This window comes from Oncorhynchus clarkii, chromosome 18, assembly GCF_045791955.1.
Source record: "Oncorhynchus clarkii lewisi isolate Uvic-CL-2024 chromosome 18, UVic_Ocla_1.0, whole genome shotgun sequence".
Taxonomy (NCBI): domain Eukaryota; kingdom Metazoa; phylum Chordata; class Actinopteri; order Salmoniformes; family Salmonidae; genus Oncorhynchus; species Oncorhynchus clarkii.
This window is the reverse complement of record NC_092164.1, coordinates 38812395-38840247: the sequence shown is the minus strand read 5'-3', so window position 1 is coordinate 38840247 and position 27853 is coordinate 38812395. Positions and strand designations below refer to the sequence as shown.

Below are 27853 nucleotides of genomic sequence, written 5' to 3'. Positions count from 1 at the left end.
CTACAATATAACGAGGGAACAATATGTCAATCAAATGTATTTATAAAGCAATTTTTACATTATCCGATGTCACAAAGTGCTGTACAGAAACGCAGCCTAAAACCCCAAACAGCAAGCAATGCAGATGTAGAAGCACAGTGGCTAGGAAAAACTCCCTAGAAAGGCCAGAACCTAGAAAGAAACCTAGAGAGGAACCAGGGGTGGCAGTCCTCTTCTGGCTGTGCCGGGCGGAGATTATAACAGAACATGGCCAAGATGTTCAAACGTTCATAGATGACCAGCAGGGTCAGATAATAATAATAATAATAATAATAATAATCACAGTGGTTGTAGAGGGTGCAACAGGTCAGCACCTCAGGAGTAAATGTCAGTTGGCTTTCATAGCCGATCATTCAGAGATAGAGACAGCAGGTGCGGTAGAGAGAGAGTCCAAAACATATATGATGGGGGAGCATAATTTTTTTTTTTTTTAATATTGCACCTTTCTGGAATAAGACCAGGGAAACCAGTTTGAGAACCCCTTTCTTTGCCTAGTCTGTGGTATACCTTTATCAGCCATCATTAATAGTGGAAGGCTACCAGCAATAACAAGTACATTCCATATCATCATAAATCCATATTAATAATCATATAATATATGTATAATATATGATCATATTCATTTTAATAGTTATATACGTCCCCAAAGACCGGAAATCAATTTCTAGGCACCGGAAGTGTAGAGCGGAGCAGACCCACAAGAGGGAAAAAGAAAAAAATCGAGGAAAAAAAATTCGGAGAATCTGAGGGTTTGGGCGGATTTGGACTGAGTTTCCGAACTGTCCCAACCCGAGGGAGCCCCAGGGTTGAGAGGGAATCGCCAACACCGGTAATTAACATCGAGTTATTACTCAATCGTTAATTATTTCTGTTTGACAGAGCAACTCATATGAGCTGCTACTCCCCTCTGTCTGGATAGCCGGAAGTCTACATGAAACTGCGTCTCGCACAGGGGCATTGGCGTCGACGTTTTTTTTTCTCGTTTTTTTTTTATTCTCACAGTGTGACGAACAGGGAGAGGGATGGAGGCGTAGGGGTTGTGACATTGTTGTTTTCAAGCGGAAGTTTATTTGTTTATTGTCGACTTAAAAATAGGCCGCATAGTAGCCAGCTAGCTAATAATACTGAAATTAATGGAGGCAAGTTAGCTACAGTTAGCTAGCTAACCTCAAGGAGCTAGGTAGCTTCTACGTTAGCTAACTAGCTCAGATTTCACTCCTCTGTTGTTGCCAGCGAACATCAATAGTAGTCTATCAAGCTTGCCACCAGCCAGTTAGCTAAAATAAAGGTTAGAGAGTGTTTTATTGTAGGTAGTGTTGGCTATCCCGTTGGCTGGCAAGCTGTCTTATGTGTGGGATGGGATAGGAAATACTATAACTTAACTCAATATTCCACCATCAGAATTGTTAGCAGACACGTCTCTGTTTCTGGTGCATTGTGTTACAAAGCTCCAATAAATAACTTCCCCGTTATACACCTAGCGAGATGGTTTTCCATGACAGACTTGCCATTGTTCCTTGCTATTTATAGTGCCCACTCCTGCCATGTAACTCAGTGAGAGAAGCTATCCAATAGGTTTCAGGGAGTTGCATGGCATTTAAAAATATTTCAGCTAAATATTCTATTGTGCATTCAATACAATGTATGCATATTTTTTTGTTATGATCTCTGTAGACAGCTAGAGGTTATACGTAGCCATTGAGGAAACATGCTTTCTGTACACCCCCACTACTGCGCTCTGCATGCATTTATTTGTATGTAAACAGGAACATGCCATTTACAATCCTGACCAACAACGACACTCTCTGTCCGGGGGCCATGGAGACTTGCAATCAATATGGCTCACACTTTTCTATCTTTAGTTAAATCTATTGGCAGTGGACAAAATGCATGCCAGTGAAGAAAACAGTGTTCGCTCAGCATTTGTATCGTTCAACGTCCCCCATTCCCTTGAGCAAAACTCTTACATTTCTTTTACTCAACTTCTTGGATATACTTAGCAGTTGCGAGAGACCAAGGACTTTGGCCAGACATCAGTTGAGATGGGCGTGGTCTCGTTTCAACTGACGATGCAGAGCGAGCAAGTGTTTATAAGTTATGTTGCTTTTCAATTACAGAAATAATGGAAGAATCCCATTTCAACTCATCATACTTTTGGTCTCCCGTTCCCACAGTACAAGGACAGGTAGAAACCTTATTACTGGACCTTATCTTGAAATGTACATGGTGGTGTCGCAAATAAATAAATAATACATGTTAGTTAACGCTAACAAATAATGAGCTTACACCTTAGGTGAGGATGGCAAAACATCAAATCCACTGTAATACATATGTAAGTAACAAAACAACGGGCCTCCCCAAATGATCACTTCTGCCCCTCTTTCCCACTTCCCTTATCAACCTCTACCACCGCTACTCATTTCCTTTTGGCATCTCACCCCATTCTCTCTATTGCCTGTCTTTCTCTTTTCTACCCCTCCTTTATGATCCACGACCCCCTCCACTATAGATTGAAAACGCCATGTTCCTGAACAAGATGAAGGAGCAGTTGGGTCCGGACAATAAGGGTTCTCCGTCGTTCCCTCACTCCTCACACTATCCCGCCGCCGTGCTCACCATGGACACGGGAGGCCGGGTGGTGCCCAAACAGGAAGGTGGAGGCGGTGGTGTCCAATTGAACGCCGTAGGCGGTCACCTGCACCAGCCGCACACCTCACAGAATATCACGGTGGTGCCCGTCCAGTCCACTGGCATCATGACGGCAGGTGAGTAAACAAGACACGCTGCCAGTGTCAGTTTGTCTGGCTATCCTCTGTGGTTGTTCTATGCGTGTCTCCTCCCTGTTTCTGTCTGGTCTAATCATGTTATATATTGAAAGATACAGAAAGAACCAACTTAAACATTCTCAGTATTTCATTGTGTGTGTAATGTGTGCCTCGGCTCTCCCTGGGAGGGGTGTGGTGCAGTCAGGTCACCGTCTCTCTCTCCCTCTCAGCGGGGCTAGTGATAACCACTCCCCAAGGCACCCTGGTCTCTCAACCCACCTCCACACAATCTTTTGTGCCCGGACCCCCTGCCAACACCATGATAGTGTCCGCACTACACCCCACAAACACAGGTAAAACCTCCACCGCATTCCCCCGTTCCCCAAAACCCGTTCCCCAAAACCCGCACTGTGATAGGTTGTGTGTCCGAGTGGCTTGCAAACCTTTCCTGGCTTATCAACAAGCAAAGCAGACTCACTGGCACACACTCACATACAGACATACATTAATTTGAGCATTTATTTGTATTTTATTTCATCCCGTTGTTGATATAGGCTGACGAGGCAAAGGTGGAACCACCTTCTAGTCTTTTATTTTTATTTTTATCACAAACTTCAAACCTCAACACTCACAGACATGCATTACACGCACACAAACAAACACACAGTAACACACACATTGCTGCTTGAGCTAACCCCGGCAACACGCTGCCAGCAGCCAGCCACTAACCCTTGACCTGATCCAGCCCCCCTACCCTCTGCGGTGAGAGAGAGAGAGGGAGCGAGCCGGGTAGTGAGCTCCGTGTGTTGAGTGTGTTCTCCTCTTCTCTCGGTTTCTGTCAGAGAGCAGCCAGCACTCCTCTCTCTACTTCTACAGCCACAGTGAGTACCCAGCTCCATCTCCCCTCCACCCTGCCTCACCTAGCCTACTACTTCCTCCCCGTATGCCATCATCCATCCCTACTGCTTAGCAGTAAAGCATCTGCAGCCTTAGCCTATGGCCAGTCCTGTGGTTGTGTTTACCTGCACTCTGGACTGTTTGATGCCTGGTTTGGATGTGCAGTTGAGTTGCTTTTTAAATGACTTGTCTGTGCTGAGATAATGTAAGGCAGAGGTTCCCAAACTGTTTTGGCCCGCGACCCCATTTTGATCTCTTTTTTTTTTGTTGTATAATATTTTAATTGGGGCTATGACAGTCTATAACAAATCAGTCTAACAGTAAGGACGTGTGGTTTGAAGTGACTGACATGTATCAGAAAGGCATTTGGAAGTTCAGAAGACCATCAGGCAATAATTGTGTATATATATATATATATTTTGTGTTTTACCTTTATTTAACTAGGCAAGTCAGTTAAGAACAAATTCTTATTTTCAATGACGGCCTAGGAACAGTGGGTTTAACTGCCTTGTTCAGGGGCAGAACGACAGATTTTTACCTTGTCAGCTCGGGGATCCGATCTTGCAACTTTTCGGTCACTAGTCCAACGCTCTAACCACTAGGCTACCAGCCGCCCACTATGATCTTCTGTGTAGAAAGGATTTAGTGTCTGGTCCCGTCCTCTCTATTCTAATGACTCCTGCGCGGCATGTGGGCATTATAGAGGGAAACGTCAGACACATCCACACATGTGGAGTCTTGTCTTTCAGTGACGGGGTCATAATATGTTGCAGCTAAAACCGTTCAAAAGATAAAGCCATATGTGTAGGAAGAAAAGAGAAACCACTCCTGTTTATTACAACCGCATCTAGCGGCTACCAGAGGTCACTGAACCAAGCGCACCTCTGAACCAAGCGCGACCCCATTTTCAAGTCAGGCGACCCCTAGTTTGGGAAACGCTGCAGTAAGCCCTGTCATAAGCTACGAAGAAAATGTCTAAAATGTCTTCATATATGCAGGGTGCTTGGATGTAGTGTTTTACTGAAGACTGTATTTAAGCTCACACTATAAATTGCACAACATATGAAGATGGTCCAATAGTTATATGAGTTATATTGACTCCAAAAACACCAATCTGAATGTCGAAGAATATGATCTGATGCCCTTCCACTAATGGTCCAAGGAAGTTATCTGGAGGACCAAACAGAGTATGCCGCTATGTTCTCTGGGGGTGCAATTCCATCCATGAATGTGATCATCCAAAAGTTGATGAAAGTCTTTGTCTTGGAATAACATCCAAAACATACAAACTACAGTGTCTGGCCCATTCAAAAAAGCTAAATCAATTTGGTTTAGTTATGTAGCTGTGCAACACTGTCCAAATAGGCAGTTGGGTGTAACCGATTCTTTTTTTGCAGCGATGAAGAGATTAAAATGCCTCTGTGTTGTGGGGTGATTTACCACTCACGTGTTGTTGCTTTCACCATTGCATACCAGGAGAGACCGCTTTGGATGTTACTCACCAAGCAGAGAGGCCCATGGGATATGTATGTTGTATGGTTTTTGGTCTCTTTTAATCAAGCCCCCTTTCTCCCCCCTTCCCTCCATCCCTCCTTTCCCCATCCCGTTTTTATGTCCCTGTTTCAGACAAGAAAGAGGATTTGGTCATCCCTCCTGTTGTCATGCCAATGCCCGGGAAGCGGGGCAGGAAGAAGAAGTCGATGATGCAGAGGGCTGGCGCCAACCTCCCCCCAGGAAGTGATGCGTTGATTCTGGCTCACCTGGCTGCTGGGGGGCAGGTGATTTGAGTTTTTAAGTGACGTCACAAAATAACTAACATGCTGACTACCCGGGCACGTGCCATCGCGCGCATGTTGATAATGTCCATCCACACCAGACGCGGTCAGGACACGCAGGTTGAAATATCAAAACGAACAAAACTGATTTTGAGGACAGGTCGAAACACATAAACATTCATGGACATTTAGCTTGCTGTTGCTGCTATTTTGTCCTGGGATATAAACATTGGTTTGTTATTTTACATTAGATGTACATGGTCTTTTTTTTTTTTTGCTGGATTTTGTAGAATTTTTACCCATTTTGATTCACACAAAATCGTGTGTTCTCTACTCCAACAATTAATCCACAGATAAATGGAGAAACCTAGTTAGTTTCTAGTAATTTCTGTGGGTTTTATATGGCGGTTGGCAACCAACGTTAAGGTGCCTTACTGCAGCCAACACTGGAGTGTGGACCTCGTTCATCTTTCAATCACCCATGTGGGTATATGCTCCTAAGAACCAATGAGGAGAGGGGAGAGGCGGGACTTGCTGCCTCTACGGAGGTTATCTTCAGTATTACGTGGGGGTTAGATCACTGCATCTCCCCAGTCAATCCATAGTGATAAAATGTGTTAAGGCTACTTATCGTAGTGTCATTACTTCAGGATTAGTGAAGCAAAGCGTTGTTCATTAAACAAACAACATTGTTTTGTGTTTGTTTATAGCACCACACTGCAGACCATTATGACTTATCAAATGATGAGGATGAGCATGGTAACAAAGACGGGACCAAATCATACAGGTAGATTGCAGGCCTTGTGTTTACATACTTTTTTACTCCTTAACACTCATCATTTGTTACCCAAGTTGACCCTAGATTTTTCTTCCCCATTCAACATATCCTCATCTCTAAACAGTATATCTCTGTTTCGCTCGTTTTCCATCCCTTACCGTTCTCTCTTACCCATCCTCCAGGTGCCGGATGTGTGCGGTGACGTTCTTCAGCAAGTCGGACATGCAGATCCACGCCAAGTCTCACACGGAGGCCAAGCCGCACAAGTGCCCCCACTGCTCCAAGTCGTTCGCCAACTCCAGCTACCTGTCCCAGCACATCCGCATCCACAGCGGGGCCAAGCCCTACACCTGCTCCTTCTGCCAGAAAACATTCAGGCAGCTCAGTCACTTACAGCAGCACACACGGTACTGCTGCCTCCCTGGCGTGTATGTGTGTGAGTGTGTGTGTGGTGGTTGATTTCAGGGAATAGGTGACTGCAGAATATAGACTGTCACACAAGATTGAAGGATTGTTAGTAAAAGACAATCACTATCACTACAAATTCAGTGCTAGTGATACCAATGTACTTATCTATATTTGACTTTGAATTTGACCAATACAATATGAATAACCACTCTGCATTAGATACATAGGGTTTTATTGCGACAAATCAAATGAGACAGTATTGCTCCCAATAATACTGATTACAAAACCTCTTATTGTACTACATCTATGACCGCAGGTTTAGAATAAACAAGCCCAATAACTACATCTATGACCGCAGGTTTAGAATAAACAAGCCCAATAACTACATCTATGACCGCAGGTTTAGAATAAACAAGCCCAACAAAACTACATCTATGACCGCAGGTTTAGAATAAACAAGCCCATTAACTATATCTATGACCACAGGTTTAGAATAAACAAGCCCAATAACTACATCTATGACCGCAGGTTTAGAATAAACAAGCCCAACAAAACTACATCTATGACCGCAGGTTTAGAATAAACAAGCCCATTAACTATATCTATGACCACAGGTTTAGAATAAACAAGCCCAACAAAACTACATCTATGACCGCAGGTTTAGAATAAACAAGCCCATTAACTATATCTATGACCGCAGGTTTAGAATAAACAAGCCCATTAACTACATCTATGACCGCAGGTTTAGAATAAACAAGCCCAATAACTACATCTATGACCGCAGGTTTAGAATAAACAAGCCCAATAACTACATCTATGACCGCAGGTTTAGAATAAACAAGCCCAATAACTACATCTATGACCGCAGGTTTAGAATAAACAAGCCCATTAACTACATCTATGACCGCAGGTTTAGAATAAACAAGCCCAATAACTACATCTATGACCGCAGGTTTAGAATAAACAAGCCCATTAACTATATCTATGACCACAGGTTTAGAATAAACAAACCCAATATTTATATTTCTGGTGATGTTTGACAAAGCAGCAGCACCACCTTTGTTTTCTGTCGAAATGTCACAGCTAGTGACCCTTTTATAAGTAGAGTGTGTGCTGTTTTTCTGTTGCCATGTGTTGTATCGGCGTTGTTTGCTGTCTTGGAGGCTATGTTTTTTATGTGTGGTTTGCAGATTTCTTTGGGAATTCAAGTCACTAATGTTATTGGCAAACAGAATCTGAGAAAGTTGTTTTGATACGTTTGGTAAACTAGAAATAGTACAGGTCCAAGAATCGATCCCTGTGTAACACCACATTTGATCTGAAGGGGGTGAGTTAACTCCCTTTAAAGTGACAGATTGCATTCTAACCTTTTAGATACCCGGACAACCACAGCAAAGACTAATAAGTTACCTCCATCCTTGGGGAAAGGATGCAATTTTGGGTAAACTAAACCAGAAACAGCTTCATAATGTAAAAAAAATTCTGTCAGACACGTGACCTGTAAATTTAGCTATCCTACGACCACATCTTTCCATACTGATTTCTTCATTTTCTTTCCCTGACACTTTCAGTTCTATCTGTTCTGTCATCTCTTCAACCAGTCTTTGGTTTCTTGAACATTTATGAGGAATTAAATGAATGGCTTTTCCCTTCCTCCCCCTCCTCCTCCCAGCCTCTCCATTCTGTTAGAGTGAAGTGCACCCTTTGCTTTCTCTATTAGGCTACATATCCTCCCTCACAAGCCCCTCTCGATGTTTCGCCCTTGGTGTCAAGATAGACACAAGAGCTTGCCTTCACTCAAATTCCTTAGCAGTAGGCCTCTGTAGAATGACCACAGAACATCAGTAGCACACCATAGGTGGAGAGACCCGAGAAAGAGAGAGAAAGGAAAGGGGGACTGTGCCTGCTGTCTGTTTTCCTACAACCAAAAAGTGCACACTGTCAATCAAACTGCGCTAAAACTTGATTTGGGGGGATTTGATTATGATTTGATCTCTGGATCATTCGTCGCTGATTTGATACATTATCAATCTCTCTCTCTTTTTCTCTCTCTCCATCTCCCCATCCCCTTGTTAGAAACCACACTGAGGGCAAACCGCACAAGTGTCCCCACTGCTCCAAATCGTTCGCCAACTCCAGCTACCTGGCCCAGCACATCCGCATCCACAGCGGGGCCAAGCCCTACACCTGCTCCTTCTGCCAGAAAACATTCAGGCAGCTCAGTCACTTACAGCAGCACCACAGGTAAACACTACTAAACAGGGACAGTGGGCAGTCACATCAGGGCACAACCTCTGTAGTTCCATCTACTCCTCTTTTCTTCTAATTGGTTCCCTCTCACTCATTGTCTCTCACATCCTCTTCTCGTTCAAGTTCAACACTCCCCCTAATCCCCACAGACTTCTTTAATAAAAGCGCTCAGCCTATATATGTGTAATTGAACGTCTCAATACATGTTCTGGGGCCTCCCTCATGTCAGCATGGGTTTGGACATGAGGCTGTAGACAATGTGCATATCACCTACACTTTGACCTGTAGGCTTTTTATTTATGTAGCCTACATGAAAAATAGATATGAATATTATTCCAATGTTGACCTCTCCCATCCAATTCTGATCAGAGTAATTGTTTGATATTGGGATTTGAAAAATATATATATATACAGTGCCTTGCCAAAGTATTCGGCCCCCTTGAACTTTGCGACCTTTTGCCACATTTCAGGCTTCAAACATAAAGATATAAAACTGTATTTTTTTGTGAAGAATCAACAACAAGTGGGACACAATCATGAAGTGGAACGACATTTATTGAATATTTCAAACCTTTTTAACAAATCAAAAACTGAAAAATTGGGCGTGCAAAATTATTCAGCCCCTTTACTTTCAGTGCAGCAAACTCTCTCCAGAAGTTCAGTGAGGATCTCTGAATGTTCCAATGTTGACCTAAATGACTAATGATGATAAATACAATCCACCTGTGTGTAATCAAGTCTCCGTATAAATGCACCTGCACTGTGATAGTCTCAGAGGTCCGCAGAGAGCATCATGAAGAACAAGGAACACACCAGGCAGGTCCGAGATACTGTTGTGAAGAAGTTTAAAGCCGGATTTGGATACAAAAATATTTCCCAAGCTTTAAACATCCCAAGGAGCACTGTGCAAGCGATAATATTGAAATGAAAGGAGTATCAGACCACTGCAAATCTACCAAGACCTGGCCGTCCCTCTAAACTTTCAGCTCATACAAGGAGAAGACTGATCAGAGATGCAGCCAAGAGGCCCATGATCACTCTGGATGAACTGCAGAGATCTACAGCTGAGGTGGGAGACTCTGTCCATAGGACAACAATCAGTCGTATATTGCACAAATCTGGCCTTTATGGAAGAGTGGCAAGAAGAAAGCCATTTCTTAAAGATATCCATAAAAAGTGTTGTTTAAAGTTTGCCACAAGCCACCTGGGAGACACACCAAACATGTGGAAGAAGGTGCTCTGGTCAGATGAAACCAAAATTGAACTTTTTGGCAACAATGCCAGACGTTATGTTTGGCGTAAAAGCAACACAGCTCATCACCCTGAACACACCATCCCCACTGTCAAACATGGTAGTGGCAGCATCATGGTTTGGGCCTGCTTTTCTTCAGCAGGGACAGGGAAGATGGTTAAAATTGATGGGAAGATGGATGGAGCCAAATACAGGACCATTCTGGAAGAAAACCTGATGGAGTCTGCAAAAGACCTGAGACTGGGACGGAGATTTGTCTTCCAACAAGACAATGATCCAAAACATAAAGCAAAATCTACAATGGAATGGTTCAAAAATAAACATATCCAGGTGTTAGAATGGCCAAGTCAAAGTCCAGACCTGAATCCAATCGAGAATCTGTGGAAAGAACTGAAAACTGCTGTTCACAAATGCTCTTCATCCAACCTCACTGAGCTCGAGCTGTTTTGCAAGGAGGAATGGGAAAAAATGTCAGTCTCTCGATGTGCAAAACTGATAGAGACATACCCCAAGCGACTTACAGCTGTAATCGCAGCAAAAGGTGGCGCTACAAAGTATTAACTTAAGGGGGCTGAATAATTTTGCACGCCCAATTTTTCAGTTTTTGATTTGTTAAAGTTTGAAATATCCAATAAATGTCGTTCCACTTCATGATTGTGTCCCACTTGTTGTTGATTCTTCACAAAAAAATACAGTTTTATATCTTTATGTTTGAAGCCTGAAATGTGGCAAAAGGTCGCAAAGTTCAAGGGGGCCGAATACTTTCGCAAGGCACTGTATATTTAATACTTTGTTTTTATTGAGGAACACAAAGAGAGTACAAATAAAGTAAAAGAACAACAAAAAAGATCTGTCAGTTACAGTGCACATCATACCGTCATCATATTAGTTACATTGACATCTTTGAATTAGACCTTTTTCAAGTACGAAACCAATTTTTCCCAGTGTTCCTGACCTCTCTCCTCTTGTGTTCTTAAAGCGAAGGTCATACGCTCCATGTGGTGTATTTCTTCTTCGATGTCTATCCATTGTGTCACTGTGGGAGGGTCTTTTTGTAGACATTTCCTGGTGATAGCCTTTTTACTTGATCTTTAATTTTTTTAGACCTTTATTTAACTAGGCAAGTCAGTTAAGAACAAATTCTTATTTTCAATGACGGCCTAGGAACAGTGGGTTAAACTGCCTTGTTCAGTGGCAGAACGACAAATTTGTACCTTGTCATCTCGGGAATTCGATCTTGCAACCTTTCGGTTGCTAGTCCAATACTCTAACCTCTAGGCTACGCTGCCGCCCCCTTCAAGAGATATTCAAGAGATACTTTTGTTTGAATTTTTGATTTATTTGTTCCTGTCAGTTCCTTGGAGTGAGTGACGCTGTAACGGAAGTAGTCAGGCTACTGGGGTTTGTGGGAGCTGTAGTTCATTACAAACTGTGTTTCACTTCTGTAGGATTCACACTGGGGACCGACCTTACAAGTGCATCCATCCTGGCTGCGAGAAAGCGTTCACTCAGCTGTCCAACTTGCAGGTAGGCCTTCTACATCTCAACATCCAATTCACAAGTCCAATAGATCTTACATTTGGACAATAATCACCTCAATTTCCATTTATTTGGTTGTACGTTTCTCATAGCAAAAAGTTGCTTAGCTAAAATCATTACGTACAGTTAATAACGGAAGCATAATGATGTGATGACATCATAGTCAAAATAATCCTAATGTATTAACTCTTTCATGGATTCCCCTAGTCTCACCGCCGGCAGCACAACAAAGACAAGCCGTACAAGTGCCACAACTGCAACCGCGGTTACACAGACGCGGCCAGTCTGGAGGTGCACCTGTCCACTCACACGGTCAAACACGCCAAGCTCTACTCCTGTGGCCTGTGCAACCGCGCCTACACCTCGGTACGCCTGCCAATCACCCTAAAACTCCTCCCTCTACCCTCCTCCTCAAACGACATATAGTCCCACCCCTTAAAGTGTCACACCCACTTTTTGCTTTCTAGGTGCAAGGCCTCCACTTGCGAGAGGGGCCTGTTGCATGGAAGGGATGCTCAGCAATGTCATCATTTAGTGGAGGGGCTAGGGAATTGCGAGGGTGGAGACTAATTCATTGTATGTACTTCTTTCAGTAACTGCAGTATTAGATTACTCAATTGACTACTTCAGGTAACTAACTGTAAGTTGGTTGGTAGTGAAAACAGTTGAACAACATGTACAAGCAGTAGTCTGGCTTGATTGTAACCCATAGGGTTGTATAGGACAGGTAGGCTTTGGCTATGTAGTTAAAAACAGTTTCCCCCCTCCACTGTAGTTTATATACACTCTGCCCATATTTCCTCCCAGTCATTTGCATAGACTACATATTACTGAGTTTGTTTGTACACTCCCGTTCAAAAGTTTGGGGTCACTTAGAAATGTCCTTGTTTTTGAAAGAAAAGCAGGTTTTTTTTGTCCATTAAAATAACATCAAATTGATCAGAAATACAGTGTAGACATCGTTAATGTTGTAAATGACTATTGTAGCTGGAAATGGCTGATATTTAAGGGAATATCTACATAGGCGTACAGAGGCCCATTATCAGCAACCATCACTCCGGGATGCTGGCCCTTTTCTTTCAAAAACAAGGACATTTCTAAGTGACCCCAAACGTTTGAACGGTAGTGTATGTGCTGCCGAGCCCTTGCATTTTGTTCCCAAGACCCACTGCATGGTAATTGTTCACTGCACTGTCTATCTCGCTCACCCTCTTTCTCTCCTCTTCTCCAGGAGACCTACCTGATGAAACACATGCGGAAGCACAACCCGGACCCCCTCACAGTGGCGGCTGCCGTCGCCGCCCAGCAGGCCCAGGGTCACACTCCTGGAGGAGCGGGCAGGGGGAGGGGTCGTGGCAGAGGAAGCGGGGCAAACATAGGAGGCGGTGGTCCCGGAGGGGCAGGTCAGAACCCAGGGCAGAACCAGCCCCAGAACCCCAACAACCCTCAGCAAGGCAGCTACCCGCAGACGGAGGGCGTGCCGTGCCCCTTCGACCTGCACCAGTACAAGACGGTCAGCGTCACCGACCTGTCGGCCCATAAGGACCTCTGCCTGACCGTGTCCACCTCAGCCATTCAGGTGGAGCACATGAACTCATAGAGCGAGAGGATGGACAGAATGGAGAGGGAGGGAGGGAGTGGAGCCTGGTGTCACTTTTTAAATGGGAGGATGGGCTCATTGTAATGGCTGGAATGGAACGTGTGTCAAACACATTAAATGTGTTTGAAACCAGCTATTTCAATGAGGCAGTCCACTGATTTCTCCTCCCACCAGCCTCCACTGGGAGGGAGAAAGTACTAAGTAAAAACTACACTGCCTTGGGGTTGGCGAAGGAGTGAATGGAAGAATGAGGTTTGGCGATGCAAGACCCAATCAGAGGATAAGGAAAGGAGGGCGTGAAGGGACTACCTGAGATGAAGAGGAAGCATGGGATATGTAGTCCAGTATTGAATGAAGAGATGATATATGAATGGTTCAAAGAATGCACTTAAAGGAGAAGACATCGAAAAGGGAGAGAGAGAGAACAAAAAATGGGGGGGGAGGGGTCTGATATAAAGAAGGCACTTGATCAATCTCGTATTTTTTCGGTTTCTCATTGTTTCATTTAGTTGTTGTATGTATATTATCATATATGTATGTATTTTTCTACCAACAGTGGAATGTGTCAGCGAACGGCGTGGGAAAGCAAAAAGAATGTGAGTGAGAAGAAACATCTAGGAACAGCAGATTTTGTATTTAAGAAGGATCATTTTGTATATTCCCCAAAACATTTTTGCAAAGCAAGGGGTGAGGGGGAGAAAGGAGCATCTTGTTGAAACATGGAAATGGCTGTCAGGTACTGTTAACAAGTTTTTTTAAGTTTAGTTTTTTAAACCTTTCATACTGAATATTGCATTATTCTTATTGTGTCAATGTTATCCTCATTATTATCAATTGGAAGATACTGTAATCTATGTAGATATATATAGAAATGATTTTTTTCATTCAAAAAAAAGGGAATGATGTACTTCCTAATCTCTGCCTCTGTAAAGTAAACCAGAAAACAAGAACTCCAAAAGTAACGAATCGTTGACATGTATTTCTAACCCGTCCAATCACAGAGCTCTATTCTGTTCTCTCTATTTATAGAGCAGGCTCGTGATTGGCCGGTTATCTTATGTATACTCCTTGTACTTTGTGTCTTTTGAAATAACACCGTTCTCAATATTCTTATTAGTGTCGTTATTATTGCTCCTAATACTGTTATTAACTACCCTTATGCTACACGTGCTGTATATGCATAGTACACATTCATCTGAAGAGACTGTTTCTCTTTGTAAGGACAATAAAGTGAGACAGTCGGAGATGACAAGCTTGCTGTCAGATTCTCCTTTTACTGCATGCAGACATGCTGTGGAAAGTCAGTTTGGAGGTATTGTATCAATGTACAGTACATAGGTCAATTATACATTAAAATCATATAAATATTATGTTGTATGTTGGAATGGTTCGCTAGGTGATTGTGTTTGGGACATTAATTTGCCTGTGCCATGCCCATTTCATGACCTTCATACACACACCAAAGAAGACGAGGGTAGTGGTTTTGGAATCAAAGGAATGCTGTATTTGATATAATTTAAGGGTATACGTTTCCTACAAACTACAGGGTTCTTCATGACACCAGTGCACAGCAATTTGAAAACAATAGAGGCACATTTACATTTTGGCAAGTCCTCAAAAACAAAGTAAAAAACACACTATTCTAATATAACTCTGATATAACTCTGGATACAATCTACTCGCCATGGAATTCATCCCATTCTGTTCATTAAATGTACATTAAGTAACTTTTTCCCAAGCTTTCTTTGGTTTTCACTGAAATAAGCTCAACATAGAATAAGAAGAATATATAAAAAGCAACTATTGGTATTATTTCTTGGTAAAACAAAGGACAACCATGAGAATAGATGATATCCTGGTTAAAGTGAGATACAACACAAACAAGGTAACACTTAGTAAGGATAAGGATGTTTGATTACTCTGGTCTTCTGATAAAACTGAATGGGACACCAGGCCAACACGCTGAGCTCAGAAGGCCCTTCATAAATGAAGATAAATGTGACAACTTGACATAACAAAATCATATGTTTGAAATCAGTTTTTCTTTGTGTACAGTATAAAATGTTTCAAACTAAATTGAACAGAAAATGGGATAATACTTTACTAAAATGGGTACAGTAGTAGCATTTCAACAATAATTACAACATCTAAAATATTCCCATACTGGAACATCTGGTACAGTTCCTGGTTTGGTTGCTGACCTGTAATAGTACCTGTTCGGACACATGCATTCAGGCTCCTGACAAATCATATTGAAAAAAACAAACACTTAAATATAACAAATGTCTCGTGTTTCGCATAAATAAATAAAATGAAGGAGAAAAAAAAATCTGCTCATAAGAGGGAGTTTATGTGGCGACGGTGAGGCAGAGGGTGACAGTGTGGAGATAAGGCAAGTTAGTTGTCAACCTCACTTCCTATACCGAGTCAGTCGTCTCATTAGACCCTATAATGCCATGAGACACACAGGGCTAGCAAGCTATGCTATCTGACTTATTTCCCTTGAACATACTGATCTGAGGCATTGATTGAACGGTAAGATAGTACTTTATTCAACCCCCAGAGGGGACATTTGATTGAACCAGCCAATACATACAGTATACATGAGGAAGGACCGCTTGCCTTTCCTCTGATGAAATGCAATGTCACGACATATGTGCCATGTACTCAATACTTGTATATCATACTATTATGTACTAGTAGTTACGTCTATTAGCAGTACAATACAACACAGCTAGCTTCAGTTAAGGCTACGAAAGGTTCTCAAATAGAGACAGCAACCTGATTTCAGAAGTCCTTCTTTTTTTACATATGACACCTCCTCTCTTTTTACTTCTGATGTCAATCACTTTTTTTGTAACTGAAAATTCCTCCCTTTATCATTTATTTCCACAGTTACTATTTCTGTTGATCTGAGGACCACCTTAATAACAGCGTAGCTTCAATGCTAACAGTACATCTCAATGAACATCGATAGAATAACATCACATTATGTAGTGTTGGCCAGAAGTGCAATAGTTCCATGATTATAACGTCAAATGACCGGTTTGACAGCTATAACAGAGCAGTAAACCAGTCGCCTAGCACTCTGGACAAAATGAATACAAGTCACATCTGTGAGAGCTGCTACATAATCCGCTTGACCTTTCTAAAGACTAGCGATTAAACTGCATCCTTCAGGGTGCGAGACACAGGCAGTACAACGAAAACATCAAAAACACGTAAATAGCGTGTTGTAACAGTGAATGTAGACACAAGTAAATGGGAAAGCACACATTTCGCAGATAGAAATCCATAGAAAATAATAATATATAGAAAAACAACAGCTAAATTGACTGGCTTATTTCACACTACTTCTCCTAAGAGCATTTGCAGGTATAGATTAGCACGATGAATACTTTGAATGGTTCATATTTTGCACATTCCTTGTTACTCAAATGTAGTACGAACAAAGCCAAGACATTTCGTCAGAATAAAACGACCACCAGTAACATTAAAAACAATGAAAGAAAAATACAGATTTGGTCAGGTCACCTTTGCTTCTGATAAGTAAGACTGAGCACTGAGAAAAATGAATACTGGGTGGAGGATTTGACTGTGCGTTTACATTGAACTCGCCAGTTAAGATGCACTTAGGGTTTGGCAGCAAGGCAGTGGACACAGCCAGTTATGAAGGAGGGAATCAAGTGACAAATATACACGCAAAGAGGTGAAAGGTGAGCGAGGCAGAGAAAGGGGTATTAAGGCACATGGAAAGAAGAGGGGCTTGATAGAAGGGTAGATACTAGACACAGCACAGTGCCCTCCGTAACTATGGGGACAGTGAATAATTGTTTCTTATTTTGACTCTATACTTCAAAAGTAGTAAAATGTTTAGTATTGGTTTCCATATTCATAGCACGCAATGACCACATCAAGCTTGTGACCCTACGAATCTGTTGGATGAATTTGTTGTTCGTTTTGGGTTTCAGATAATTTTGTTCCCAATAGAAATTAATGGTAAATAATGTATTGTGTCATTTTGGAGTCACTTTTATTGTAAATAAGAATATAATATGTTTCTAAACACTTCTACATTAATGTGGATGCTACCATGATTAGGGACAATCCTGAATGAATCGTGAATAATGATGAGTGAGAAAGTAACAGACACACAAATATAATAACCCCCCAAAATGCTAACCTCCCCTGTTATTGTTATGGTGAGAGGTTATCATGTCTTTGGGATATGATATTTGTGCATCTGTAACTTTCTCACTTTCTCAGGATTATCCCTAATCATGGTAGCATCCACATCAATGTAGAAGTGTTTAGAAGCATATTATATTCTCATCTACAATAAAAGTGACTCCAAAATGCAAAATGCAATTTCTAAACGGTTCACCCGATATGGATGAAAATCTGACAGTCTGCACCTTAACCTCAGTCATTGTTTGATTTCAAATCCAAACTTTTGGAGAATAGAGCCAAAAGAAGATAAAAATGCTTCACGGTCCCAATAATTACGTAGGGCACCATATGTTTTTTTTGGCATAACATACTTGAGGAGAGAGTTAAAGGCTGTGGTAGTAGGCAGGGTTGTGAAATAGGTTTGCCTGAGCACCGGAGTCCTCAGACCGTATGAGTTGTCACCTAGAGAATGGAAGGACAGGTTGAGAGAGAGGGAGATGGAGAGAGAGAGACAGAGAGTGAGAGGGTGTGGGGGGGGGGGGGGGGGGGGGTGGAGAAAGAGAGAAAATGAAGCCTTAGCATAGAACACCAACAGGAGCAGGGATTCACAAAGTTGGATCAGCGAATTAGCCAACTAGGTTAACTAACATTACGAACAATAGGAACCGGAAATGTGCACAATGTACTATCCTGTACTTGATGCTTACGGTGACCATATTAATCTTTAGCATTCTTTATCAACCGTAGAATGAAGAGTTATACATATAGATCTGTGTTTGTCACAGTTATCTGGCAAGTTATTTTGTACATCATAATCTGTGAAATATAACTCTGGATCAGGGGTGGCAGGTAGCCTAGTGGTTAGAGCGCTGTACCAGCAACCGAAAGGTCCCTGGTTCAAATACCTGAGCTGACAAAGTGAAAAATCTGCCCATGTGCCCGTGAGTAAGGCATTTAGCCCCAATTTGCTTCACGGGCACCGTACTACTACAGCTGACTCTGTAAAACACATTTAACTGCACCTATCCGGTGTATGTGACAATAAAACTATATTGTGTGGGGGTAACCACTGGTTCATTAATTGGAGACCTACTGAGAAAACTGTTGTTCGGACAAATAATAGTCCTCTTGTTATATAATACGTCACACATCGTTGGTTAGGCTGTCTCACCTGTGAGATGTTGACTCCCGTCAGTTTCTCCACCGTCGCCGGAAGGCGGGTCATGATGTCTAGCACCTCTCCTGTGAGCTTGGCCGCGCCCACCTCGGTACCCCCGCTGGAAATCATGGTGATCTTCTGAGCCTGCGCCAGAGGCCTGCTGATCTCTTCCGCCATCTAGAGGAGGTCAGAGAACATACAGTTATTCGCCCAAAAGCTCGCCCCAGGGCTCAGATGTTGGACTATATAACGACGTGCAATTCTGCATTCAAACTAACTTCACTTGAGTTGTATGACTTTTTCACGCAAATCTTCAATTCAATGCATGACTTGCGCAATATTTTAATGCGCACACCTCAAATGATGATTCCCCCCTAAGTGTGTATTTGAGCTCTGTCTTGAAAAGGTTTTCTCACTAGTGGTAGTTGCTCCAGCAGCATGTCCACCATGGCTCCCTCCTTGTACTGCTGGAAGGCTTCGGCCTTCTTGGCCATCTGCTCCGCCTCGGCTCTCCCCTTCGCCTCCACAGCAAAGGCCTCCGCATCACCCTTAATCTGAGATAGATAGAGAGAGAGAGAAGAACATTTTTGACAGTTTGATTTTATCATTGTGACATACTATGTTGTTACGGCTTCTTTAGGTGTAACTTATCATAAGTTAACGGCAGGATTTAGTAGTATTGATGGAACAAGCTAGAAGACTTGCGTGTGGTAAACATGGCCTTCTCTTACTGTGAAAGTGCTCTCTGCTTATACGAGTCCCAGACACAAGAATGAACTGCTTTTAGGGTTAAAACAAGCTTGGAGCAGTAACAGTCCTATAGTAACAATGTGATACTTATAGACACACTCACCCTAATGGACTCTGCCTCAGCCTCAGCCTCCATAATGAGCTGTGCACTGTGGGGAAAAAAACATTTATTTACACCTTGAGAATGAGAATCGCAGAATGACTGTGTGATATTAGATTGCTTCTTGTGTAAATATTTTCTGTCTGGATTAATGATTTGTATAGTACATATTCAGTATAGTTTGTATATTTGTTTGTCTGTCTCGTACTTCATGGAACGCATTAATATCTAGTATATTTTCATTGTCTATGCAATAAATTGTTCACAAAATGCTATATATAATTTGTGAAAGGTCATTTTGAGACCTGTGGCTGGTACGAGGGCTGGGGCGATATTTGGGGAGAGCGCTTCTACGTTATGCTACTCCAAATATTGCAATATATCCAATATAATCGTTTTGTGCCATTAATGACTAGATATTTCCAGACGAGGCAATTAAAAAATATATATATTTACGATATTAGTCACATTCTAATTAAATAACCTTAGTAAGGCAAAACAATAAGGCTTAGTTAATTCATTTCGACTTAATTTTCAACATATTGATACTGCCTAACTGATAAAACCGCACTGTTTTGATTATAAAAGTTCAAATAGAGTATAGGAGGGGAGGGGTGCGTCACTTGGAGGGGTGCGTCACTAGGAGGGGTGCGTCACTTGGAGGGGTGCGTCACTTGGAGGGGTGCGTCACTTGGAGGGGTGCTTCACTAGGAGGGGTGCGTCACTTGGAGGGGTGCTTCATTAGGAGGGGTGCGTCACTTGGAGGGGTGCGTCACTTGGAGGGGTGCGTCACTTGGAGGGGTGCTTCACTAGGAGGGGTGCGTCACTAGGAGGGGTGCGTCACTTGTAGGGGTGCGTCACTTGGAGGGGTGCGTCACTAGGAGGGGTGCGTCACTTGGAGGGGTGCTTCACTAGTAGGGGTGGATCACTTGGAGGGGTGCTTCACTAGGAGGGGTGCGTCACTTGGAGGGGTGCGTCACTTGGAGGGGTGCTTCACTAGGAGGGGTGCTTCACTAGGAGGGGTGCTTCACTTGGAGGGGTGCGTCACTAGGAGTGGTGCGTCACTTGGAGGGGTGCGTCACTTGGAGGGGTGCGTCACTAGGAGGGGTGCATCACTAGGAGGGGTGCTTCACTAGGAGGGGTGCATCACTTGGAGGGGTGCTTCACTAGGAGGGGTGCATCATTTGGAGGGGTGCGTCACTTGAGTGGGTTGAGTTACAGACGTGATCTTCCTGTCCGGTATTGCGCCCCCTCGGGCTTATGCAGTGGAGGAGATCTATGTGGGCTATACTCAGCCTTGTCTCAGACTAGTACATTGGTGGTCTGTTGATATCCCTTTAGTGGTGTGGGGGCTGTGATTTGGCAAAGTGGGTGGGGTTATATCCTGCCTGGTTGGTCCTGTCCGGGGGTATCGTCTGATGGGGCCACAGTGTCCCCCGACCCCCTCTAATTCAGCATCCAGTATCTATGCTGCAATAGTCTATGTGCCGGGTGGCTAGGGTCAGTCTGTTTGTTATATCTGGTGTAATTCTCCTGTCTTATCTGGTGTCCTGCGTGAATTTAAGTATGCTCCCTCTAATTCTCTCTCTCTCCCTCCCCTCCCGGAGGACCTGAGCCCTAGGACCATGCCTCAGGACTACCTTGTCTGATGACTACTGTCTGTCCCTCATGCTGCTGCTCCAGTTTCAACTGTTCTGCCTGCGGCTATGGAACTCTGACCTGTTCATGGGACGTGCTACCTTGTCCCAGACCTGCTGTCTCTCTCAATCACTCTCTCTCGAACCTGCTGTCTCGATCTCTGAATGCTCGGCTATGAAAAGCCAACTGACATTTACTCCTGAGGTACAGACCTGTTGCACCCTCTACAACCACTGTGATTATTATTTGACCCTGCTGGTCATCTATGAACGTTTAAACATCTTGACGAACAATCTGGCCTTAACACTTCTTAGGGCTGAAATCACGTTAACGGGATCGATATGACAACAGCCAGTGAAAGTGCAGGGCGCCAAATTCAAAACAACAGAAATCTCATAATAAAATTCCTCAAACATACATGTATTTTATACCGTTTTAAAGGTAATCTTGTTGTTAATCCCACCACAGTGTCCGATTTCAAATACGCTTTACAGCAACATCACCACAAACGATTATGTTAGGTCACCACCAAGCCACAGAATAAGCACAGCCATTTTTCCAGCCAAAGATAGCAGTCACAAAAAGCACAAATAGAGATAAAATTAATCATTAACCTTTGATGATCTTCATCAGATGACACATGACACTCATAGGACTTCATGTTACACAATACAAACAAGTTCATATTTATATCAAAATCTGAGTTTACATTGGCGCGTTACGTTCACTAGTTCCAAAACCATCCAGTGATTTTGCATAGCCACATCGATTCAACAGAAATACTCATCATAAATGTAGATGATAATACAAGTTGTACACATGGAATTATAGATATACCTCTCCTTTATGCAACCGCTGTGTCAGATTTTTTTAAAACTTTACGGAAAAAGCAAACCATGCAATAATCTGACACGGCGCTCAGAAAAATAATACAATTAGTCGCCATGTTGGAGTCAACAGAAACCAGAAATTACATGATAAATATTCCCTTACCTTTGATGATCTTCATCAGAATGCAATCCCAGGAATCCCAGGTCCACAATAAATGTTTGTTTTGTTCGATAATGTCCGTTATTTATGTCCAAATACCTCCTTTTGTTATCGCGTTTGATATAGTCTTGCACATCACGATATATCGTCTTGCATACCACAACATTCGATTTAATCATATATCCAAACGCTCATTCTGGTCGAGTGTTACTTCGGACAAAAACTTCAAAAATGTATATTACAGGTCGAAGAAACATTTCAAACTAAGTACAGAATCAATCATTAGGATGTTTTTATCATAAATCTTCAATAAAGTTCCAACCGGAGAATTCCTTTGTGTCTTGAGGAGCAACGGAACGCAAGTGGATATCATGTGGAATGCGCATGACCAGGAAATGGCTCTATGCCAGACACCTGGCTCATTCTGCTCTTATTCAGTCCCACAACACAGTAGAAGCCTCATTCAAATTTCTATAGACGGTTGACATCTGGTGGAAGCCATAGGAAGTGCAACTTTATTCATATCTCAATAGGATTTCAATAGGAACTGTGTTGAAAATCTACCAACCTCAGATTTCTCACTTCCTGTTTGGATTTCTTCTCAGGTTTTTGCCTGCCATATGAGTTCTGTTATACTCACAGACATCTTTCAAACAGTTTTAGAAACTTCAGAGTGTTTTCTATCCAATACTAATAATAATGCAAATATTATATATATATGCATATATTAGCAACTGAGACTGAGGAGCAGGCCATTTACTCTGGGCACCTTATTCATCCAAGCTACTCAATACTGCCCCCCAGCCATAAGAAATGTTTGATGGCCATATATTGTTATAATCTCCCCCGGCACAGCCAGAAGAGGACTGGCCAGACCCTCAGAGCCTTGTTTCCTCTCCAGGTTTCTTCCTAGGCTCCTGACTTTCTAGGGAGTTTTTCCTAGCCGCCGTGCTTCTACATCTGCATTGCTTGCCGTTTGGGGTTTTAGGCTGTTTTTCTATATAAGCACTTTGTGTCATCTGCAGGTGTAAAAAGGGCTTTATAAATACATTTGATTTGATATAGTCTTGCACATCACGATATATCGTCTTGCATACCACAACATTCGATTTAATCATTTTCGGCCCAACCCTATCTGGTACTCACCGCTGGGCCTCGGCCAGCTTCTCGATTTGGTATCTCGTGGCCTCAGCAGGCTTCTTAACCTTGGCCTCCAGCTCCTTCTCCTTGCGGGTGATCTCCTGCTGCTGGAGCATGATCTGCTGAGAGCGCTCCACCACCTGGACCTGCATCTTCTCCTCCTCGATGAGCTGCTTGGTCTTGGCCACCTGACGGGGAGGGTTCAAATGGTAAGCCCAAGATCTCAGTAGTACTCTCTATGACCATTTCTATGTGTTTTACAATACATCCAAGTATCAGTGCAATATTATGGACATACCTGTAGCTGGTAGGCCATCTCAGACTCTGCCTTCTTGGTGTTGACCTCGATGTCGTAGGATGCTTTCTTCAGCTCATAGTCCCTCTGAGCCATGGCCATCTGGATCTCATTGACGTGCTGGGCTGAGATCTTCTCCTGCTTGGCATGGGCCTCCTACAGAGAGAGAGAGAGAGAGAGAGAGAGAGAGAGAGAGAGAGAACCCCAGGAAGTATAAAAAGGGAACACGGAGAGATTGGAGAAGGAAAGGTTCAGATGGAGTATGAGAAAAGAGAAAAGCAAGAGCGGATAGGGGAAAACCAAGCGAAGGAACGTGATGGAGAACTCAGAAATGAACAAGAGAAAGGGACAGGATAAAGTGCGCAAGAAGAGAAGAAGGTAGAAAAGAGGAGAGAGCAGAGAGAAGGGACAGGTGGCTCACCCTGATCACAGCATCCCGCTTGAACTGGGCCTCTCCGATGCGGGCGTCTTTCTGCACCTGGGCGGTCCTGGACTTCCCCAGGGAGTGGAGGTAGTCCTGAACCACAGAGAGTAAGAGAACAACATTGGTTACTTTGTAGTTTAGGCTTCATTAGTTATCCAGCATTGGAGTAGTTGAATCAATGGAGTCTCCATTGAAAGAAGAGCGCGAGAAAGCACACCTGGTCGTCGTGAACGTCTTTGAGCGTGTAGCTGACCACGCTGATGCCCATGTTGAACAGGTCGGACGAGGCCACCTTGAAGACCTCCTCTGAGAACTTCTTACGGTCCCTGTAGATCTCCTGGAGGGGGTGAAATAACTGGGTTCGTACCGATGTTGATATGCTTGTGTTTAGTGCAATTGTCATGACAGTAAAAAGTTGCCGTGTTCCCGCTCCCTCGTGTTACTATGTACAAGTTGTTGAACACATAGCCAGACAGAGATGTCCATGTGACTATGGTTCTGATGTACATACAACTGTTGCATGTGTTGTTTGTCATCGTCTGTTTGTTACGGTTATGTAACAAGACAGTTCCCGCTGTGCAATGTGCTGACTACGGTACATACAAAAGTACCATCAAATTACGACATTCTGTACTGTCGCCTCATATGAATGATTTGATCTCAATTCCAAAATGCTGGAGTATAGAGCCAAATCAAAAGTTTTAGCTTCACTGTCCATATAAATAAGTATGGGGAGTGTGTCTCTGGCCATAGCTCTTGGCATTGGTCATGGCTTCACTGCATTGAAATGAGTGAGCAGCTATAATGTGCTGTTTATTTATCTGCAACTGTAACTGTGGATGTGGCCAGTAAGGGTGCTGTCCAGTTTACCTCATGTAACGATGAAGAAGGCAAAATAGTGCCCGAAATGTTTCTATGTTGCACTAAAATGAGTGTACTGCTTTAATGTAGCCTGGTCCCAGATCTGTTTGTGACATCTTGCAAAACAATTGTTTTACAACGGGTTGGTCAAAACAAGCATTGTGATTGGGTAGCCGGCGGTACTCGGCTTCATCTTGTACCTACGACCGCGGCACAGCTGTGCTAAAAAGGTCAAAACACACACCCCCCTCGTGTTGTCAAGTTTACCTCCACAGTCAGGTGGGCGATGATGGCCCTCTGGTGGCCCTCCAGCGTCTCCAGGGCGATTTGGGCGATCTCGCCCTCCGACTTCCCCATGAACATCTGACAGGCTGCGGCCAGCATCTCCTTGTTCTGCCCCTGGATCTTCATCTGGACGGAGGAGGGAACACATAATAGCAAATGAACATTTAAAAATGTTTTTTTTAAAGCAGAAAACGAAAATGGGCATTTCTGAGCAAGTTCGGGTAGTTGTAGTCTTTTTGGGGTAATTAATGAACACGACTCAGGTGTGCACAGTGCTAAACAAACAGAAGCATCTGCTGTACACTACCCAACTACACAGCAGCAGTAGCTGTATCAACACTGCAACAGGCAAGGTTACTCTGTCCTGTCCATAGCACAAGAGAGTGAGGTATTTAGGAATTTAATGCCAGTGCATAAATGAATGACACAAGCCAGTTTTAATGATCTACTTGTTACCTACCTAATCAAAGAGAGCCCTTACACAAAACTAGGGTGTCTAAACAGGTCTAAATGACTGGTGATTTGACAGAATGGTGTACTTACATTGGCTCAGGAAGAAATGGAGACCGAGAAAGACGGAGAGACTAACCTGGGCAATACCAGTGACCGAGATGGGAACCCCACGTCGGGTGTAGACTTTCTCACTCTTCACGCTCAGCGTCAGAATGTTCAGGGAGATCCTGGGCGAGAGGAAAGGAGGGAGAGATATGGTCATTCCACAATGTCGTGGTATGATATCCCAAAACAAGGGCAGATGGCAATACATGGCCAGATCATTACCGTGTGTGTTTGCAGACATGACCAGGAGAAGAAACTTTACCTCTGGATCTTCTGAAAACAGGGAAGCACAAACACTCTGCCTCCAGCAATCATTACTGGAGGAGAACGGAGGCACCCTGGGAAACAAATAGAGAGAGGGGGGGGGGATTGTGAGATACACATGAGAGTATTATTACCATCCTACAGCTCTTTAATTGTACATGTTTACACTGTTTCACAACCCTGGTCCTCGAGTAACCCTGGACAAGCACACTTGATTCAACTTGTCAACTAATCATCAAGCCCTCAATGAGTTGAACAAGGTGTGTTTGTCAAGGGCTACAAGTAAAATGTGCACTACAGGAACTGGAGGACCAGGGTTGGGAAACACTGGGTTAGAGAATGGACCTGACACCACCATAGCCTCATTTGGACCACACGTGTAGAACATGTTTTTCTTCCTCAGATGCTGTAAAGACAAAAAAAACACACCATTTAATTAAACCATTTCATATACCAAGCAGTGGGCCAGGCAGTGGGCCAGGCGTTGGGCCTGACAGTGGATTACTTCAGAGCCTTACATTGGCCTATTGCTGAAGCATTTGTAATTCATCAGTCATGCTTGACAGCATGAAATCTATACAGTTGGTTTAATAATAACAATTTGGTACAGCTGCTGTAAGTAACTAAATGTTACTACATTTTTAATATATTCTATTAAGATTTCATCTGAATCTGAGCAGATAGTCAGTATTACAACTATTGTAGCATTCCCCATGAAAATCCAAGGGGTCAGCAGACATCACTTGCAGTTAATTGAATCTGCGTAAATGTTGCGCAGCATCAGTATCACGAGGACACCCAGAACATTTAGCTGATTAAGCGCATAGAAGACACGCCCATGTACTGTATCAACAAATGTATCAACACACATGCAAATAGGATTTTCATAAAACATGCAGGGGTGTGTTAGCAATGATACAAATGTATAATTTCTGCCAGACTCCACAGATGTTTGTTTATGTTGCAAACCGAGATGCATCAAATCAGTCTAAAGATTAGTCAAAATATATCCGATCACTTACCAATTTGACAGAATGAACTAATGCAGAATGCAAATGTATAGATGCGTTGCAACAATACTGTTTTTGTCTCTCAAAATACAGCAGTGTTATTCTTGCTGTCGTCTGTCCAATGCCAGTATGTATATATGAAGCTTCTGTCCCGTTATAGCTCTTCCCGTCAAAAGCGTCTATCCATCGTCTCACGCCCATTGCAAAATGTGCTGTCGCCATCTTGTGGTGGGGTGGTGAATTGGATTTCATTCAATGATCAGTGTGAAATACTTTTGCATTTAGGATACAATTTAGTTGCCTTTTGTTCTTTGTTGTGTCAGTATCTCATTAGATGGATGTGGAGGCATCATGCCTATGTGTGTGTGTGTGTGTGTGTGTGTGTGTGTGTGTGTGTGTGTGTGTGTGTGTGTGTGTGTGTGTGTGTGTGTGTGTGTGTATATATATATGTGTGTGTGTGTGTGTGTGTGTGTGTGTGTGTGTGTGTGTGTGTGTATATATATATGTGTGTGTGTGTGTGTGTGTGTGTGTGTGTGTGTGTGTATATATGTGTGTGTGTGTGTGTGTGTGTGTGTGTGTCCTCAAATTGTCTACCCCATAGCCTCTCATTCTGATGGCAACCCAACTTCTTTCAAGTGAGACCAATCTGCTGTGATCTGGGACACGGCACCAATGTGACAGGTTGTACTTGAATGTTTTTCTTCATGCAACCACCGCATTGAATGATTGTCTTCAGAAAAGGATCGGACCCTTTTTAAACATTTTCGCCTAAAATGACATACCCAAATCCAACTGCCTGTAGCTCAGGACCTGAAGCCAGGATATACATATTCTTGATACCATTTGAAAGAAAGTACTTTGAAATTTGTGGAATGTGAAATTAATGTAGGAGAATATAACACATTA

General features: G+C 43.0%; 2 protein-coding genes across 5 annotated transcripts; one reads left to right on the top strand and one right to left on the bottom strand.

The window, feature by feature from the left end:
* The first annotated feature begins 712 nt into the window (after positions 1-712).
* On the top strand, positions 713-14685 carry LOC139373442 (zinc finger protein 384-like). 4 transcript variants are annotated; one of them, XM_071113933.1, is made up of 12 exons: positions 713-868; positions 2157-2224; positions 2549-2804; positions 3035-3157; positions 3647-3685; positions 5328-5479; positions 6187-6263; positions 6437-6661; positions 8739-8906; positions 11613-11691; positions 11911-12069; positions 12935-14685. In XM_071113933.1, the coding sequence occupies exons 2-12, from the start codon at positions 2162-2164 to the stop codon at positions 13301-13303; spliced, it is 1710 nt and encodes a 569-aa protein (XP_070970034.1). In that variant the 5' UTR covers positions 713-868; positions 2157-2161; the 3' UTR covers positions 13304-14685. The 4 variants fall into 4 exon arrangements, with proteins under 4 accessions (XP_070970034.1, XP_070970035.1, XP_070970036.1 ...); XM_071113934.1 differs by lacking the exon at positions 3647-3685 and having other exon boundaries at positions 12935-14667; XM_071113935.1 differs by lacking the exon at positions 8739-8906 and having other exon boundaries at positions 12935-14667.
* A 99-nt stretch (positions 14686-14784) lies between these two features.
* LOC139372621 (flotillin-1-like) lies at positions 14785-27118 on the bottom strand. The gene is made up of 14 exons (XM_071112392.1): positions 26960-27118; positions 26283-26343; positions 25936-26011; positions 25705-25795; positions 25098-25241; positions 24187-24306; positions 23967-24062; positions 23549-23701; positions 23257-23438; positions 19486-19531; positions 19049-19186; positions 18645-18809; positions 16460-17935; positions 14785-16383 (listed from the first exon to the last, which is right to left on the bottom strand). Exons 2-13 carry the CDS (start codon positions 26323-26325, stop codon positions 17915-17917), a joined length of 1275 nt encoding a protein of 424 aa, XP_070968493.1. The 5' UTR covers positions 26326-26343; positions 26960-27118; the 3' UTR covers positions 14785-16383; positions 16460-17914.
* Between the last annotated feature and the right edge of the window lie 735 nt (positions 27119-27853).

Excerpts from the sequence above, each read along its gene's own strand:
- LOC139373442 (XM_071113933.1), top strand. The coding sequence starts at position 2,162 with ATGGAAGAATCCCATTTCAACTCATCATACTTTTGGTCTCCCGTTCCC. Across the intron at positions 5,480-6,186 it reads ACCTGGCTGCTGGGGGGCAG|CACCACACTGCAGACCATTA; the intron begins GTGATTTGAGTT and ends GTTTGTTTATAG. Across the intron at positions 11,692-11,910 it reads CTCAGCTGTCCAACTTGCAG|TCTCACCGCCGGCAGCACAA; the intron begins GTAGGCCTTCTA and ends GGATTCCCCTAG.
- LOC139372621 (XM_071112392.1), bottom strand. The coding sequence starts at position 26,325 with ATGTTCTACACGTGTGGTCCAAATGAGGCTATGGTGGTGTCAG. Across the intron at positions 24,307-25,097 it reads TCGCCCACCTGACTGTGGAG|GAGATCTACAGGGACCGTAA; the intron begins GTAAACTTGACA and ends CACCCCCTCCAG. Across the intron at positions 17,936-18,644 it reads CGGGAGTCAACATCTCACAG|GTGACAACTCATACGGTCTG; the intron begins GTGAGACAGCCT and ends TCCATTCTCTAG.